Source organism: Columba livia, chromosome 1, assembly GCF_036013475.1.
Source record: "Columba livia isolate bColLiv1 breed racing homer chromosome 1, bColLiv1.pat.W.v2, whole genome shotgun sequence".
Lineage (NCBI taxonomy): Eukaryota > Metazoa > Chordata > Aves > Columbiformes > Columbidae > Columba > Columba livia.
The window spans coordinates 178,152,476-178,170,628 of record NC_088602.1 but is presented as its reverse complement, the minus strand read 5'-3'; the positions used below and the strand labels follow the sequence as shown (position 1 = coordinate 178,170,628).

Here is an 18,153-nt window from a genome sequence, read left to right as displayed (position 1 = left end):
CAAGCTACTCATCACCTAGATGGTGCTCTTTTAGCATCACTATGTTAACTTGAAATAATTAATACAGGTCAAAAGAGTATCTACTCTATTTTTCTTCCACAGTTACCTTTAGTACGGAAGTGTCTCATGATTTGTTTCAGCTTGGAAGACATGATATTAGGAAGCAGAAATTACACAGATTTTCTGTTTTTATTTTTTTTTTTTTTAGTTTAAGAGATACGGAACCCTTGCCTAACATGTGCTTGCCTTTAACAAATTAGGATGACTCCCTGCTACCTCCTAGCTGTTTTGAAAAATGTAACTTGGCATGATTTGGAGGATTTATATACCCATATAAATTATATGTAACTTTTTGTTTTAAATTTCAGACAAGACTTAAAACTCCTCTTGAAAATTCTATAAAAGCAAAAGTGGCCATTATAAACTTACAAGGCAAGGTGTGCATGCCCAAATGTCTAGTAATAGCACACTTTAAAGATTTAATAAACAGTAAAATATTCATTGATTGTATTAAGAGATTCTAGTTGCTTCTGCATGGCAATTACTTTATGTATTAAACACAACAGCTTACTCTCAGTACGTCCCTTTTGCTAATATATCTTAAAGGGTTTTTAATTAATTCATTACAAATAGCATTCAGAAGCTAAAAGTCCCTTGTGGTTTAACAAATAAGACACATATTTTTAAATCCCCCAATTTAATTTCTTGTCAGGACAGGCTTCTCATAAATGAGGATGTATACTTCATATACACTCCATTAGCTATTGAGTAATCTGTAATTTCCGGCACTGTGTCAACTTCCCTTTTTCAGCAGCAGCTAGATTATGTACCATCCACGCATTATTGAACATTAATATATTGAACATCTGAGTGCTAATGGGAAGGGAGAAAACTATTTTTTTGTACACTATTCTATGTTCTGTGCCTGCTTTCCCACTGAAAAAAGGGTATGAGTGGCAACAGTAAAAATTATGCGGTCATATTTCCTATGAGAGGGAGAAGACAAATATGGTTACCGTTTTATCACCAAAGAATAGAAAGTTTGAATTTTCTTTATAAGAAAAATAAAATCTATATAACAAAAGTATGCAAAATCCAGTTAGCTTTTAATTTCCTGATAATTTCAAAGTTCCCATTTAATGTATCATATTACTCAAAACACACATCTTTACTCTGAAAGGTTAGTTTCGCTTTGCTTTAAATAGAGAACATATAGGTGATAATGAATGTTCCTAAACACACAGAGAAATTCCATTTTTAAGTTGGATGCTATCACCTCAAATCCTCATGTCTTAAAGTAAAAATATTTCACTAGCATTTACCGTCTGGTGTACTGAAATACAAGATATCAGTAGCATAACTGTGGTAATAGGATGTTTTAAAATATAGTTTACATACAGGCAATAACTTACATGGTCCAAATAATTTTTAAAATAGACAACAAACACACATTAAAAGGTCAGAGCTGAAGCCAATATGGCTATTTTACCTTCAAATTTTCTCAGCTCTAGAATAACCCCAAGACTAACAAAGTATGAAAATAACTTACAAATAATCAAACCCAAGAACTGCATCTTAAGATTGCCAAAATATGTCTCACTTTAAAATGACTGTTAATCTAAACAATAACCAACTTTTCAATCTAGAGGAACGTACATTTACCACCACAAACTATTGAGATTTCCTTTGCACACTATGCTATGCACAATGTAAGCAAACTGCGCATGAAACAGAAGTCAGAAAACTGTCAATCCCCATCTTGTACAAAACCACAAGCTTTGAGCATCTACGTCACAGTTTGGGAACAGAGAAAGAACTGTTAACAAATATTAAATCTTCCCCATTTTGTTAGAGAAACTAAAACATACCAAAGAGACCAGAACAAAAATCAATGCATTCAACAAAATTTGTTCTGTGGAGTGAGGAACAGAGGCTATACTCACCACAGACAAACCCATCCAGGCTGACAGCAAAAATACTCCTCCCTTTTAGCAGCTGCGGATGGGCACAACTGGCATTTACAAAGCTCTGAAAGTTGTTCTCTGACATCCACTGTGGCAGCCATTTTAACTGGCAGTCACACAGGAGACTCGACGTGTTTAAGTGCCTAAGAAAAAGCAATTACATTCAAAGGTTGTTTGCTTGTTCCTTCTCTTTATAACAGAGATCTATATGAGCACACATAAATAACAAAACTAAGTTTTTAGGCTGAATACACATATCACAAGAGAAAGACAGCAATGTTATTTAGCTCAGATGAGGTGACACCATTGTCTTGAGTCTTACATTCTACAAAGCAGACATGTCATCCTGAACTCCCAGCTTCTGCTACAAATATGAGTCCAGGCAATCAGGCATGTTTGTAGTGTCTTGGGTACCAAACTACAGTCAGCAATAGGACACACAGAATGGGCACACAGAAGAGTGCAGAAGGGAGGTGCCCTGGAAGCTCACATAAAAATTCTGAGATAATTTCATTCACTCATTTCCATTTCAGTCAGAATTTATGTTGGGGAGGATATTTGAAAAGGGGAGTGGCAAGATGAAGGATAGTCATGTGTTGAAATAACAAGCATAGAACTGGTTACCAGCCTACCTAACCTATGTGAATAGCTACATTCACAGAAGGGAGGAAAAAAAAAAAACAGCAAAGCAAAGGTATATTCTGTGAAGCATCTAGAACCAGGAGCTGAAGTCGGAAGGGTTCTCAGTTTTGGCTGAAAACTCAGAATCGCCCTTAAAAACATTAAAAAACACAGTGAGTAATGTAATTCCTCACTTCAAATTTTATCTGTTTTTGAAGGAAAAGTAAAAATAATTTATGGAACCAGGGAGAGAAACCACTTTAAAGATAAATGAAGACATAGCAATTCTTGATTTTTTTTCTTGAAGAAAGGAAGAGTGTCTCTGTGGTCTTTTTTTTTCCATACTAACACTGACAGCTCCTCACTTCACATTTAGATGAAACAGGTCATCTTTCAATGAAATTCTAGGGGCATTCCTGTTATTCTTAGGAGGCAGAGAAACCACAGCAGTTTTTGCTACCCTGATACAGTGAGTATATGTCATATTATTTTCAGATTTACTCTCCAGGGACCTCAGAATAAAATTACTAGATAAGAACTTACACCATAGAATCTTACTTCTGGGGAAGTACTTTCTTCCCTCTGTCTACATCTTCCTCAGACATAATGGATGTCTTCCAGGTGTTTCAAGAAAAATACAGAAAACAAAACAAACAAACCCAAAACAAAACAAAAAACAACAATGAATCTTGAATAGTTATTTCACGGAGATATTCAGAGTCTGAGATCTTGTAGCATCTTACACCTCATGGAGCAGCGTTAGACTGTCATTCCATCACATTTAATCACTCTTCAAATAATCTATATCAATCCCTAAGTGTCAGTACTGTGCTCCCACTGTTTCTCGTGGGCCAAATCTAGCAAATGCCCAGCAGCTGGGTGAGTTCAACAAACTAATCAAGTGACAAAACTAGATTCAACTCAAGGAAGAGGAAAGGCAGGAAACCCCTGGCTATGGGTAGAAGCATGGCTGCTGCTCCCTAGAGTAGCTGCAGCTACACCAGGATATGGGTGACAAACTGAATTCAGAGGAGCCAAATATTGTCTAGATACAAGAAAGAAATATTTTGTAATATGAATAATCATACACTGGAACAACCTCCCCAGGGATGTGATGGGAGTCCCTGGTACCAGAGGTTTTAGAGACACAGCTGGATGTGGTGCTAAATAATGAGAGGAGCATCTTTTTGTTATTCTTCCATTTGTTGACAGATTATCCACAGAGCAGCTCAGGACAACAGATCTGACTAGAGAAAGCTGATACCAATAGAGCAGACAAGACATAAGCAAAAGTAAGAATTAGCTGTGCTCAAAACACAGGGAACAGTGACAGTGTTGTTCTACACTGATCAACAGAAAAAGATGGTAAGAGGACCAAAAAAACCCCAAAACTCACTAGAAGAACACATTCTTCCCAGTGACCGCTTCATGACTTCTCCGAAGATCTGCCCCTTTGCTACTACAGGATAGAAGGACCCAATTACAAGCACTGACAACCAGGTCTTTCCAAAAGAATTACAGCACTGCATTTCACTGGTCCAGTAAGCTTTAGCTCAGTGATAGCACTGCTGATCTTATAGCACATTACATCAAAGTCTCCCTTATCTAATACCTATTAGAGATTAGCCAATTTAAAATAAGCACTCTACACAGCAAATGCGGCAGAAAATGAATGCCTCCTATCCTACGCTATCTCCCTTAAATACAGTAATCACATAAAAAAATAAAAGAAAAAACCAACACACTGACATACCCTTTTTACATGACTTCAGAGCGACTACAGTGGGAGTTTATCACGACAACAGGCAACATCTTACAAGGCTTTTATTTATATGGATATATATATTTAATAGAGGTGATGTCTTTAGACAAAAACTTACAATTCTTTGAGTTTCTTCATTTGTGAAAATGCATTTCCTTGAACTGACATAATCGCATTGTTACTTAGATCTCTAGGAAAACAAAGAAGAACAGAAGAATAACATCAGAGTAGGAAAGAGGAATTTACTAAACTGAACATAGTTAAGACTCCATGAACATTTTGCTACCTTAATAATATACAAAGGATCCTCTAGCTCAAAAAACTAAAGAGACAGGATTAAGGAGATTTATAGCATGCTTAATAAATAACACTTCCTATAATTAATTCCAAAATTTATCTTCAGCGTAACTCTAAAATACAAGAACATTCTCAAGGTCACAGTAGAAACCAGGGTAACTGTATTTCATTCGAAGTCATAATTAAAGTTTGTTAGTCCTATATTTATTTCAATTAGTATCAAAATTCAGTTTTTCCCATGTTGGGTTAAATGTTAATTTCTACTACTTACAGGTGTTCAAGTGCATCCAAACCAGAAAATGCTTTCTTCGTAATGGATCTAATCCTGTTTCCTTGGAGTATCCTGAAATACATAAGTACATGATACAAAAAGATGCAACAGAATGGAAGTATTTTTTGAGCTGAACAATTGTATATTTGGCCTTTATTTCTAAACTGTGACTAGTACTGACCACTCAGCCTTCTCCAATGCAGCAAAATGCCTGACCTCTAGAAGATGCTCATTTATTCCCCTTGAGTAAACATCTAGATTTTACAATTATTTTAGAAGACATTTAATGTGTACAGTTCAGTGATATCGATTATTCTAATGTATACACGTACGCATCTTTTTATTTCATTAATGTATATCCAAAAATTTCAATGCAATGACGCCATTTCCACTGACTGCTGCATTACTTTATCAAAGACTATCCCTGTCACTATGTCTTTGTCATATAATGCACTTATTACTTCCTATTATGGGAAAAACTTTATTATTTGAAAAATGTTTACATAAATAGTAGTAATATTTAAAACAGTTCAGATTAGCCTGACTTGACAAATCAAGAGTTTCTTTTATAGAACAGGAACATTTTATAGAGAACAAAAAGTTAAGGGAGAAAAAAAAAACACCTTGGCTATAGAAAATATAATACCATTAGGTATTGGGCTTGTCCCTTGAAACACACATATTTTAAGCTAATTTTTTTAAGAGATGAGGAGACACAAATCTTGTAGTAATACTCACAGCTTCCTAAGTTTATCTAGGCCAGAGAAGGCACCATTCATATCTTCAATTGTCCATGATATTTCATTGTTTTTCAGATCCCTGTTTAAGGGGGGAGGAGAAATCAATCCACATGAGCCATTAAAAAGATCAAGGTACATACTTCTTCAAGAGCATGTATTATTTAAAACAATTTCTAAAATAGCTTTCTGGTAGGTTGTTTTTCATTTATCTTTGAGATAAACTTTTCATGATTAGCTATTTCACTTCAGTTTTTACTAAGAGATTTTGTAGACTATTAGTACTTTTGCCACTGATAATTAAACAGATCACAAACCTAACAACTTTAAGAATCATTAGGAAACAAATCCCACATTCCCCTACAAGAGTATTCAGATACAGGACTGTCATAAGAGGAGAAACGTCATAGGAAGGGATCAGCGGTTCCTTCTTCAAAACAAAATACACTCACACACCAACACAGAGAGATTTATTAACACGTGAATCATTTTTATATTGTACAACATCCACAACACTAGCTTAATTACCTGTGAAGCATAAAGAGATTAGAGATTTGTGAAGAGAACAGTGTGTCAGTAAAGAATCCTAGTAGGAAAAAAATCTAATACTTAGCTCCTAGACACTTCCCAAGTCTCTGATTTCCTCTTTTTATGATCTTTCTTTCCCCATATGCTTAAAAAACAGACCATACACACATCCAAACTGCATCTTTGCTAGATGCCCTAAGTGTGAGTATGTGAGCAAACCCCTGAAAGTAAAGTGTTAGCACCCTTTTCGAAGCCTACAGGGAAACGCAACCATTTCATTCATCTGGTGAACAGATGGGTCGATAGTAGATAACCAGAAGATTTTAATGAACTGGAATATATTCATATTAGTTTACTTCTTTCTTTTCCTTCAAGAAATGCTATTTCGCTTGAATGCTTAAAGCAATTGCCCAGTCACGACAAGCATCAGCATCCATAGTAACACACAGTTTTGTGTTTTGTCTTCTTATTTCTATCATGAGGGAAAATGTTGATTCAGTTAAGACACAACTATGATCCAGATCCCTAAAGCTGCGGGTAGTAGTGCTGCTTGCTGCCTTCAAATGGTGACATGCCTTTCACATAACAATGCTACTGAAATTTCCTATCATAATTACCACTATCCATTGTGCACAGCCTTAATGAAAGAGGAAGCCCACCCTCTCCCAACTCTTCTGAAAAAAAAATCCTACTGTAAGAAAAATATGCTGATCTGGGGAAGTTAACAAAAGGTTTCTTAAGAAAAAAAAAAAAAATCTATAAACACTGAGGGTTTTTCACAAGGTTTTTGACCTTAAAAATTGAGTTTGTCAACTTACAAAGTCTGTAGACTGGAAAGTCCCCGGAAGGCACAATCAGCAATGTAATTTACTTTGTTGTTTCCAATGTACAGTCCAACCAGCATGCTTAAACCAACGAAGCTTGAATCATCTAACCTTGCTAAGTGATTGAACGTCAAATCTCTGCAAATTCAAGGAAAAAATGTATTTGAATGTTTATGCTGCAGCACTTATTACTCAGTTCAACAAAGTGAATTTTCAGGGGGGAGAAATTTTTCCCCCTTACAACTATCACAAAATCTACACCATTTTTGACCACAAAGCTTGTATATAATTTCCAACAATTCACGAATTAGTGCAGAATGAATTGCTTTCATTTGAAAATGACTGTGTTACAGCTTTAATACAACTGCCACAGTGAAATGAAGCAGACATGGTTGGTTTCAACTTCTTTCAACAAAATATAACTGTCTCACATACAAAAAAGTTATTGTCACCTTGGAAACTTTGTTATGAAAAATTCACACATGAGTGGTAAGAAGCTCATGCTTTGGCACATACCCAGCGTTCAAAACTGGAATAAAATAAAAGCTACTCACAGCTCACTGAGTTTTTGGCAAAATTCCCAGGCATCAGGACTGATCCTGCTGATGGCATTTTGGCTGAGATGGAGTTGCTGCAGCATCAGCAAGCCATAAAGCCAGCCTTTAGTTACCTCTGTTAAGTTGTTATGGTCCAGCTGCCTACAAACACACACAAACAGATAAAAGACATAAGGTTCAGAAACTCAGCAGTGTGCACACTTTGCCAGGGCTCCACACCTGACTTCATGATACTGGCCAGAGAGCTGCAGCCTCTATTTACATTTAGAGTTGTATGCATGCATTCAGAATGTGCTGTCCTGTAACACACCGTCACCAATGACTGCCTGCTGCTCTTCAAACCACAATTTAATTCAAAAACATCTTTAAACTTTACCAAGAAATTATCTTCATTTTGTGCAATTCTACTTAATATGTTAGCAGCAGAATCTCTCAGAAAAAGGCTGATACTTACAAGACTTCCATGTTGGTCAATCCCCAGAAAGCACCATCCATGAGTCTAGTAACTCCATTTCTCTGCAGTTTTAATGATTTCAAAGCTGGAAGTCCTTGGAAGGTAAGCCCATCTATTTTTTTAATTTTGTTGCGACTCAGCTCCCTGCATCAATAACATTTACAGTTACAGCAGAGTAAGTTTACCTGCATGCCAACAACCGTTCTTTCCTCTCCGGAAACAAACCTTTTTTAAATGCTTTTCTTGCCCATAAAACAGAGACAAGATGTAATAAAAATCAAACTGTAATGTACTGTAATACATTATGTTTAACCATATTAATATTGTTCTGCATTTCTGAAACTGAGGACAAGTACTTGGTAGTTCCTTGATTTTCAGATTTAAAGAATCCCTGTAGACCTAGAATGTCACGGTTAATCCAATTCACAAATTCAAAAGTGAAAGTAAGTTCCTTGTGTTTATCCAGCATTAGAGCCACTAGGTTAGCTTGTAATTGCAATCAATAATCAGCCTGAAACAAAAAGTTAAAACTTTCAATTGTGATAACTAGGCAAAAATAAACATCCTGGATGATCCTTCTTTCTTAGTCCAGAGCCAAACATTCGTTACACATTCCTCTCTCATTCTCCACAACTAGTTACAAATAGTTCCTTCCCTCTTTCTGAACTGGTTTTGGCACTCGCCCCTTCTGCCACTACACACCCTCTTGTAGGTCAGAAGCTGGGACCTGTGTGTATCTGGGAAGGGAGTTGTAAGGCACAACTAGACAAGAGTGCAAGCTGCAGTGACAGCAGTACTCAATATTTTCACAGAATCACAGAATGTCAGGGATTGGAAGGGACCTCGAAAGATCAGCTAGTCCAGTCCTCCTGCTGGAGCAGGAACACCTAGATGAGGTTACACAGGAACGTGTCCATTGCTCTCCACAACACTTCCCTGGCTTTGATACTTTTTAACTCCAAACCCTGCACCAACCTCAAGCAGCTTTCTGACTTTCCAAGCTACATGAAAAGGGAGGCCTACTAGCCTCACACAGCCACAAAGTTAACTGTTTTTATAACAGTGAATTTTAAACTACCCATCATTTGCCAAATTAAAAGTTTATTTATTAGCAACAACCGATATATAGTATGAAGAGACAGGATTAGACAATAACCAAGAAAAGGCCCTCATACAATGCATAATCATCTGCCGCTTCACAAAGGTCTCAGATCTATCAGCCTGCAGCCTACGAAACTAAGAAGGATCCTCTCCTCTAAAACTTACTTCGCCATATGAAGTAAAGGCCTAAATAATTCTCTCTTTGTAGTTATACCACAATTATTTTTCAGAGTTTCAGCTTTCCTCTCTGGCAGCCTAACATGAACCGTACCTGGTAGCAGATACCTAACAGAGAACCCTACTCCTCCTGTGTTTAAATGTGCATAAGCAGTGAAGAACATTCAGTAAGAACAGCCTTCAGTTCTCCTCTGCCTCCCCTCTGAATACTTCTTTCAGGTGGCAACACAAATTATTGGCCTTCATTGCAGATTAGCTACCTAACATAACTAAGTCAGCCTACTGATTAAATTGTGAAAGACTAGAATTTCCTTACGCAAGAATATCATCAACTTCCAACATTTCAGCTGAATCTGAAGATCCGAAAGTCTGCTAAGACTGTCAACAAACCCTGAGCTTTGCAGGACTGTTCTCACACTCTTCTACTGGAGCTTGAGTCAAACTCTTCCTACATTTCTATATATAAAATACATAGACACTGCTTCCAGATGTGTAAAGCATCCTAAGACTTCATTTTTCTTACGACCTTTCACTTTCAAGGTTAATCTGAGAGAGTTCATAATTTCTACTTAATTATCTAATATGGAAAATAATTATTAATATTTATTAAATAATTATCTTGTCAACTTTCTGCACTCTTTATGTTTTCCAAAAAAGACACCAAAAAAACCCCAATACCTGAAAAAGAGATTTCTCCAGCATTTTCTATACTAAATGACTTTATTTATTCAGTAAAACATTTAAAGACAGCATTGTATCAGTAAAGATGATGGTCTTTTTACTCAAGCATATTGCTTATTGTCATATCTTTCAAAAGCACATTAATTCTCCTCATTTCACCATGAAAGCACAAAATAAGTGACTGCTGTAGTGAACTATGTAAGTTTACTTCAATTAGCATTTTTCCAATGCTTTTTAGCAGGAATGTTGCTACTACCCCTTCTCCAGACTTTTTCTTTTAATAGGCAAACATGATTTTAAACACAAAGACAATTCACATCTCACCAATATATAAGACTAGTTTTGTTCAGTACAAAGCTGCAGTTAGTAAGGGTTGTAGTAATATGTTTTTTGTGTCTGTCTCACTCTGCCTCTGGTTAAATTAAAGGCTAAAGTTCAAGCACTGCCAGTGCTTTGGAAAATCTGAAAACAATTAGTCAATTGTAGGTTGCACTTACAGGTGCTGCAGATGGGAGAGTTTAAACATCTTTTGAGGGATTGCTGAAATTTTGTTCCTGTTCAGTTTCAATACTTGAAGTGTAGTAGACAAATTGTCAAAGGTACCAGGCTCCATGGAGGTTATTCGGTTACTGTTAATGTACCTGTTGAAACAACGTCTAGAAGGTTAAATTTACAGTTATTTAATAAATTCTCAATACCAAGTAGTGAAACACAAAGCTCTTGTGCTGCCTACTCCTTGATATATGGAATTTCATTTATCATATTAATTAGAGCTCTTGACAGATCAGTCTATGGTCAAATAGTGTTTCACCACCAACATTTTGCTCCACTCTGCAGTAGTGTATTATTGGCAGAAGATAGCACATCGCAACCCCATTACTTTCTTCTCATTCAGTGTAGGTCAGGCATTGTAGTATTACTGAATAAGAATTAAGGTAGATTGAAAGAAGTCCACCAAACACCACATAACTCAACATTAGCCCGGCCATGGGAAACATCAGTTCATTTCATTACATAATTATTTCTCCCAAAAGATAATCTCAAGATAATGACCTTCACTTTTTATAAACTAAAACATCTCATTGCAACAACTCATGTATTCAAGTTAGTACCTTATGCTAAACTCAACAGTTGAAAGTAGGAATAAATATTTAATGCATGCCTAATTGAAAGACGATTTAGTACCTTAATAAACAGCAGCCCATATAAGTTTTCCAACAAGTTTTCTGAAAGTAACCTGAAAGAAATAAAGTATGTTTACTTACAGATACTTGAGCTGTAATGATGGAAAAGATGATATTTTTAGCTCTGATATGTTGTTGTTGCTCAGGTCCAAAGTTTCTAGACTCTGAAATGGCTTCAGATGTTCAGACAAGATGTTGGCAATCTTGTTGCTAGTCCTGAAATTTAAGGGCAGCGGTCAAAAGACTGTCATTTCCAGAGTAAACACTTGTTAACTACACAGGACTCTGATGAGAGTTAGTTCTTAATTCCCCCACTTGAAAATAATTTATAATTAAAGAAAACCAATGAAGTGTTTATCTAGACACAATTTTCATTTCTAGTCATCCCAAATCACAAATTGGAATGCTCTAAGTCAATATGTTGATCACCATTTCTTAGAACATGTTCTGAGCACACAGGATGAAAAAAATTACATTATAATCCAATTACTGCAATTCATGGCTTTCAAAACAAGATGTGAAACTCTATGATCATCTACTTCTGAACAGCAGAAATACCCACTATTTGCATTGAACAGTATTTCACAGTATTGTAATGAAATGAGATTAGAGTTGTTTTGTTTTAACCAAATAAACATCATAGTATCTAGATAAAGTGTTTCATTTTTTGAAGACTCCTGTAGTGTGAAAATCAGACAGAATTTCCAGAAAAACAGAGCTAGATTAGAAATTGTGTATGATAGCGCACCTCCTCAGGAAGACATTCTAGAATTTTGCAATTAGACCTAGTATTTCATCCAAGAGATTTTTCTTGTGAGTTAGCAAAGAATAAAATTTCTGCTTATTCCAGATGTTCTATACTTCTTGTCTCGTAAAGCTTCAGCTAAGTATCACACCCAAGTCCACAACAAAAACACTGGAACTGCTTAAAGACACGGGTATCCTAGTCTACTGTAAGGAACACCCCTTCTTTCACTTCCAATGAAATGTAGTTTCTTCAGAGATCATGTTTCATGTTCATACCCAGCAACCTACCAGTTTTTCCCATCCCAGTTGCATGCATAGAATCATACATGCACATCAGCAACATTAATAGGGTTATTCGTTTAGGACTAATCGTACACAGGGGAAAACCCATCATGACCAGTTAAATGAACGTAGCCCAAAACGATCCGTGTTACCTTGGGAAATTCAAGTCAGTTCTGGCTGTGGTACATTCTGTACCTAGTATGATGAATAATCAAAATTTATGAGCTCTCTGCAGCTTCTAGAGATTGCAGGCAAAGGCAATTTCAGTAAAACTATCAACAAGAATGTTGATTCTGGAAGGTGTTTGCCTTTATTGAAAATACTTGCTCTGGATCAAATAGTAAGCCACACATTTTGGATAGCATGGAGAACCCTCCTACACTGAAGGAGTGTGGGGGGATTAGTGCTCGAGACAAAAAAAAAGTCCTGACTCAAAAACTGAACCAGGAGTTAGATTAATGGGCCTTCTGACCACATGTGGGAATGGGTAAGTGATCCTGCAGCCCCTCCAACGCTGTGCTTGTATCATGTTTCATTCCTCAGGCTGTCTGGTAGAGGTACACTGCATTTCTTTAACTCTTAGCTGTAAGTATTTATAATAAATGAAAACAAATTACTTTAATAAAAAACAACAACAAACACCACCGCCATGTGTCAGTTCCACTGGCCAAATAACACTGTGAGTTAGATAACAGGTCATAGAGCTTTGCCTTTATGCATTAGTTTGTTTATAAGGTAATTACTAACAAGGTATTAAAACTGCCAATTACTTGAGTGACGAATAAAATTTTCCTTGCAGTAAAAGTGTGCTCCAGCAGAAGCCAGCAATTTCCTGAACTGCACGCCTCCTAAATTGCAGTGTGAAAGTGCTCAGTTATAGAGAGGGCTCGCACAGTGCTGTCTTTGTGTCAGCACTGCTCCTTAAAACAGAAATTCCTCACAACTGGCAGGATAATAGCCCCTGTATTACAAAGTTTGGTTGGACCTAATGGAACCGAATAAAACTCTTACGCAGCCTTTAGATTAGCACTTAAACTAACTGGCAAATTACCTGACACAGACCAGGTTATAGCAATAACAAACAAAAAAACTTCAGCTTGTTTGTTTCGGGGAACATTTTTCTTTTTTCGAGATGGTAAGGTCATATTGTGCGGAGAAAGTAACTTCTTTTGTTCACTGTAACAGAGTTACACATCCAATCCTATTCCATCTCACAACGGAAATCAAATCAAACCAGTCCTCACTGCACCTTCCTGGTTACTCATATTTGTAGAAGCTACTCAAATACAAAATACCTGAATGGTTCGCTCCTTATTGCTCCAATGTTCTAGTCCAGTTTTCCCTTCAAAAAAATTTAAGTGCTATAATTCACATCTGGAAGACTATGCAGTTCTACTTTAAGGCATAATTTCAGTTAAAATGAGAAACTTCAATGCTAATTTGATTTTTCTTCACAATCATCACTTAAGTAAATCAAATAAAAACAATGTACTGGCTTCCTCATAACCACCAAATCACCATCTAATTGTCAAGGCAAAACCAAACTATCCTCTGTGTTGGCACAATGACATACAAGTTTGTTCACTGTGGAGAAAAGAAAAAACACAAACAACCAACCAAAGCAAACAAAAAATTCCCCCCCAAAAAAACAACTTTCCAGCAAAGTGTTGTTATTACTGTGCTCAGACAAAAGGAGCTGCACACAGTGCATTGGTTTCATTTCACAGACTCTCAAGGGGAAATCAGAGCAACAGAGACCTCCTGCAACAAGAGAACCAGCACATCAAGTTCTCACAGAAGCAGACCTACAGCAATTTGATCTCAATTTCTTCATGTGTGAGGAACAGCAATACATGGCAGCTTCCTTACAACTTCTCCTGTTATGGCAAAAGCAGCAGGAGCATCAAGGAACACAGATAAAACCACCAAAAATACATCCATGAATCTGAACATGCCTTTTGCAACTTGAGCGTCTACACCCTGACTTGCAGCAAAAAACCCCAACAACCCAAGAGTGCATGCAGACTGCTTTAATTATTTTTACATAAGCCTGTGTGAATACCAGCTTAAGAGAGAATATCAGTTTTCCATTATGGGTATGAGAACCCTTAGCTTTCCCTCTCAGCGTTCATGGCTTTAACCACACCACTAGGCCAAAACATCTATAATAGCTCTATCAATCATGTTCTCAAGATTCATTCTGTATTAGCAACAGCTACAACACGTCTGATGTTATTGACTTGTACCTTCCGTGCCTCTGGGGAAATATAAACCACAGCAACTTCCATATTAATTTTGTTAATAATCTAGTTAACACCATTTAGACATAATAGCTCTTATGTGCTGGGGGAGAATAAAAAAAAAATTAAAGATCTGAGATAGTATGACTAAGTATCTCTTGATAAAGATTGTCAATGAGCTATGTTTTCTACCTAAGAGAAATACCTATGCAAGCTTTAACTCTGGTCCTGTAACATGGAAATCCCAACTCCAAAACAGATTAGGACTTCAAGTCCTATCTTTTGTTTCTATTCAAAAATCTCAGCGCACTCAAAAAACAGAACAAAACAAAACAAAAACAAAACAACAAAAACAACAACAACAAAATTCTTGCATTTTCTTCTCCAGCGTAACTCCTTCTTTCAGGTAGATCTTGATCTGCTGTGTTCTGAGAACCTCTTAATCTTATCTTACACCATGATCCTGAAAAGGATCATGTATAGGAGTCTAGAAGTGGAACAATCCATTAAAAAACAAGATGTCTAGAAAGAATTTTGGAGACCTGTGTCTGTGCAGCGTGTTCTCCGAAGTCTTTAGATGCAAAATAACTGTCTTAACATCTGTGTGATTCTGGACTAGGACAGTATCTCCTGCCCCTGAACTAAGCCCTGAGAGGCTGGCTGTCCTGAATTTGCCTCACAAGTAGACAAACGAAATCATAGTGAAGTCTCTTGCTGAAGACTAAGAGGATATGTAAGGAGAAAAAAAGCACTCTGCTAGGGCTAGACATCTCTTTCTGAGCAGTGCTGAAGCCAAGACGCCGGGGTTCACAGATGTTTAGTTTAACCATCTTGTGTTTACATGGCTTCCAGATTAGAGCTGGCTTGGAGGCAGCCATGCCAGAGCACGGGCAAAGCCAACATGACTGTCCACATCTGAGCATGTGCCACTACAGCTCACAGCCTCTCTTTTCACATTTGCTCAAATATTTGTGGTTGCTTCACCTGTTCCTCCCTCCACTCACCCACTGAAGTAATACGACTTCTGGCATATCATCTATTGTTTCTTGCAGTCCTCTTCCTGCCCTCACAAACTCCTTTGGACTTTTGGAGCTCTTGTAAGAAACAACATCAAGACACTGAGAGAAAGAAAATTTGAGGAAAAAATTTTTAAAAAAATAATAGATACTGAAGATGAAAGATCAAGACTGTAATAAACTTCCTCAGGAAGTGCTGGAAGACTCATGTTTTGGCACTTTTATGATAAAGCTAGACAACTTTGAAGAGCATATACCAGAAAAAAAATGTCTTGGTAACTCCTATAAGAAGAGAGAAAAAAGATTTTTTTTCTTCAACTTCTATTTATTTGACTATTAAAATTAGTCAGACTGTAATGAACAATTACGTCATTATGAATATTGTAATTATGGTTTCAAGCTGCACACTACCCTTACAAAAATCCCATTATATTAATGGGACTACATGCTTTTCTCACCATTAGACATCCAACTGCACTGAATTAAGAACCTCCATTTTTTTTTGCTCATCTTTGCCACTCTTAGGTACAGAAATATTTCAAGTGAAACTGTTTTTCTCCAAGATGAAGATGCCAAAAATAGAGAGAGCCAGGATTATGGCTCCCTTCCAGTCATACTGGTAGGTCTACAAGTTTGTTGCTTCCTTCACACACAGGCTTCTCACATCCCTTGCTGCAAGCAGTTGTTCTTTCCTTTGAAGGTCTCCTTCATTCTGTAATCCATGCCTGTCATTGCTTTTTGAAGCCAGATGTCAGCAAGTCTCTGCTCTTATACTTCGTGCTTCTTGTGGTATACAGGCATAAAGTTGAAAATGAAAACTCAGAACTCTGCAGGCGACTGATACTCTGTCCAAAACTTGAGACCAAAGTTTTATTAATTCCCAAACCAAATATGAACTGGAAAAAGGTGAAGAGAAAGATGTAGAATGTATCTCGTAAGTATGACCTAGGTTAAATCCAGCATATAACACCCTCCAACATTATAAATCGTATTTCTAATCTTATACATGGACTTGTTAAGTAAAAACACCTACCCTTTATTGTCACAGAGCCAACCTTCCCTTTTGGAAGGCACAGTCCAGGCACTTCAAACCACAACCTCTTTCTAGATCTAGTACTAACAACTGAGATTAGGAATTCAGGAAAGTTCTATCTACTTCTATTTCACTCAAGGCACTGAGTCATTGCATTTTACTGCTCTACTGCAATAACCACCTACCACTTCTTTAAGATATCACCCCATACTTATGCCTGAGTTCTTAACTTCATTCTCACTTCCCTCACTCTCTCTACTGCATGTCCTACAACTTGGCACCTCCTCCTTGGTAAAATCTCCTACCATTCTTCCATTTTGTCACACAGGAAGTTTTCTCTATTTTTCTGATCCATTACTGATTCTTTTAAATGCACCTTTTTCTTTAACACTGTTGATCAGAAATCATGCAATTTTTTTCCACTGCAAATAGCTCATAAAATTTGCATTTTCCATTCTCATTGCAAAAGCATTTGTCTAGGCTCTCAGTGTATTTTTGCTGCAACAAACTCTTGGTTTCTACACACTTCTTCCCTTTCCCATCATTCAGCCTAGATTGCTGCCATAAAAAAAATCTAGTTTCCATGTCTGCAAGTCTGACTAAGACAGGTTCCTTTTCAAATTCTTTCATTTACTTCCTCTTAGTCTCCGCACCAAATGTCGGAGACTGCAAGAACTAATTCCAGTAAGTTTCTTTGCTCTAGCATTTTGCTCACAACTTCAGCCCAAATGACACATGGTTTACCACCACTCTCATTTTTGGGACTTTTTCCAAAGTAGCCTTATGCCTGAAGCCCAGTCTGGCATTCCTCTATCCTTTCTTTCAATCCTTCTTCAAAACAAACTCCTCCAGGCAGCATCCAAATCTTAATCCTTCCCATAATAAAGTGGTAGCTGAAGAGATGACAAGGATGTAAAATATTTGACCAACATTTTCTTAATATTGGGAGCCAGACTTTAGTTTAGTATGCTAGCTTTATAAACACACAATACCACTTTCTCTGGCAAGCGTAGAAGGGAAAGGCTTCCACTCCAACTGAATGTAAGCTTTCATTTTCAGGAGTGGAGTCTAAACTTCTTTCTTGTGACTGCAGCTTTCCAAATGCAAACTGAGACAGTGTTCTCCTAGATATTACAAACAGCCTCCATTCCCAGCCAACTGTGAGATGACAAAGAGGCAGATCTCTCATACCCACCCTTCCAAACAATCTTGTGAACAAAGATTATGAAAAAAACCTTTCATCATTACAGAAAGCCCTTCACAGGAGTTTTCCTCATTAAAATACTACCACACAGTGCAAACTACCACTCTTGTTTCCACATTGCCAGCTGGGACAAATGTATGACCTATTTTACACATTTGCTTCAATTAGTTGAATTTTATTTCTCAAGATGACTATCTGAAGCATGATCTGGGATGCCCATTATAAATCCCCTCTAAGTAGTATAAGAGATTAATCACCACTTCTCTCCAGCAACTACTTTTGTGCATAAAGTTAAATAGGCATTTACGCTGTATGTTGACTAATCAAAGCCAGGATGCAGAAGTGCACGCTCAAATTTTGGAAGAGTATCTTTTTGGCAACAAAGGTATTTTTTAAACCAAGAATGAAAAAAATCAGTGACTCTTATGCTTTATTATTCCCCCCCTCCCACATAAAGAAGGTCAGACTACTTT

The 18,153-nt window shown here is 37.0% G+C and overlaps 1 protein-coding gene across 1 annotated transcript in view; it reads right to left on the bottom strand.

The window, feature by feature from the left end:
- LRIG3 (leucine rich repeats and immunoglobulin like domains 3) overlaps positions 1 to 18,153 on the bottom strand; it is a 42,624-nt gene that overhangs the window by 9,718 nt on the left and 14,753 nt on the right. The window contains exons 4-12 of the mRNA XM_065048593.1: positions 11,240 to 11,374; positions 10,472 to 10,615; positions 8,016 to 8,159; positions 7,559 to 7,702; positions 6,999 to 7,142; positions 5,654 to 5,734; positions 4,916 to 4,987; positions 4,466 to 4,537; positions 1,944 to 2,107 (exon numbers count right to left, since the gene is read on the bottom strand). Coding sequence (XP_064904665.1) covers positions 1,944 to 2,107; positions 4,466 to 4,537; positions 4,916 to 4,987; positions 5,654 to 5,734; positions 6,999 to 7,142; positions 7,559 to 7,702; positions 8,016 to 8,159; positions 10,472 to 10,615; positions 11,240 to 11,374 — 1,100 coding nt within the window. The remainder of the gene's footprint in view (positions 1 to 1,943; positions 2,108 to 4,465; positions 4,538 to 4,915; positions 4,988 to 5,653; positions 5,735 to 6,998; positions 7,143 to 7,558; positions 7,703 to 8,015; positions 8,160 to 10,471; positions 10,616 to 11,239; positions 11,375 to 18,153) is intronic.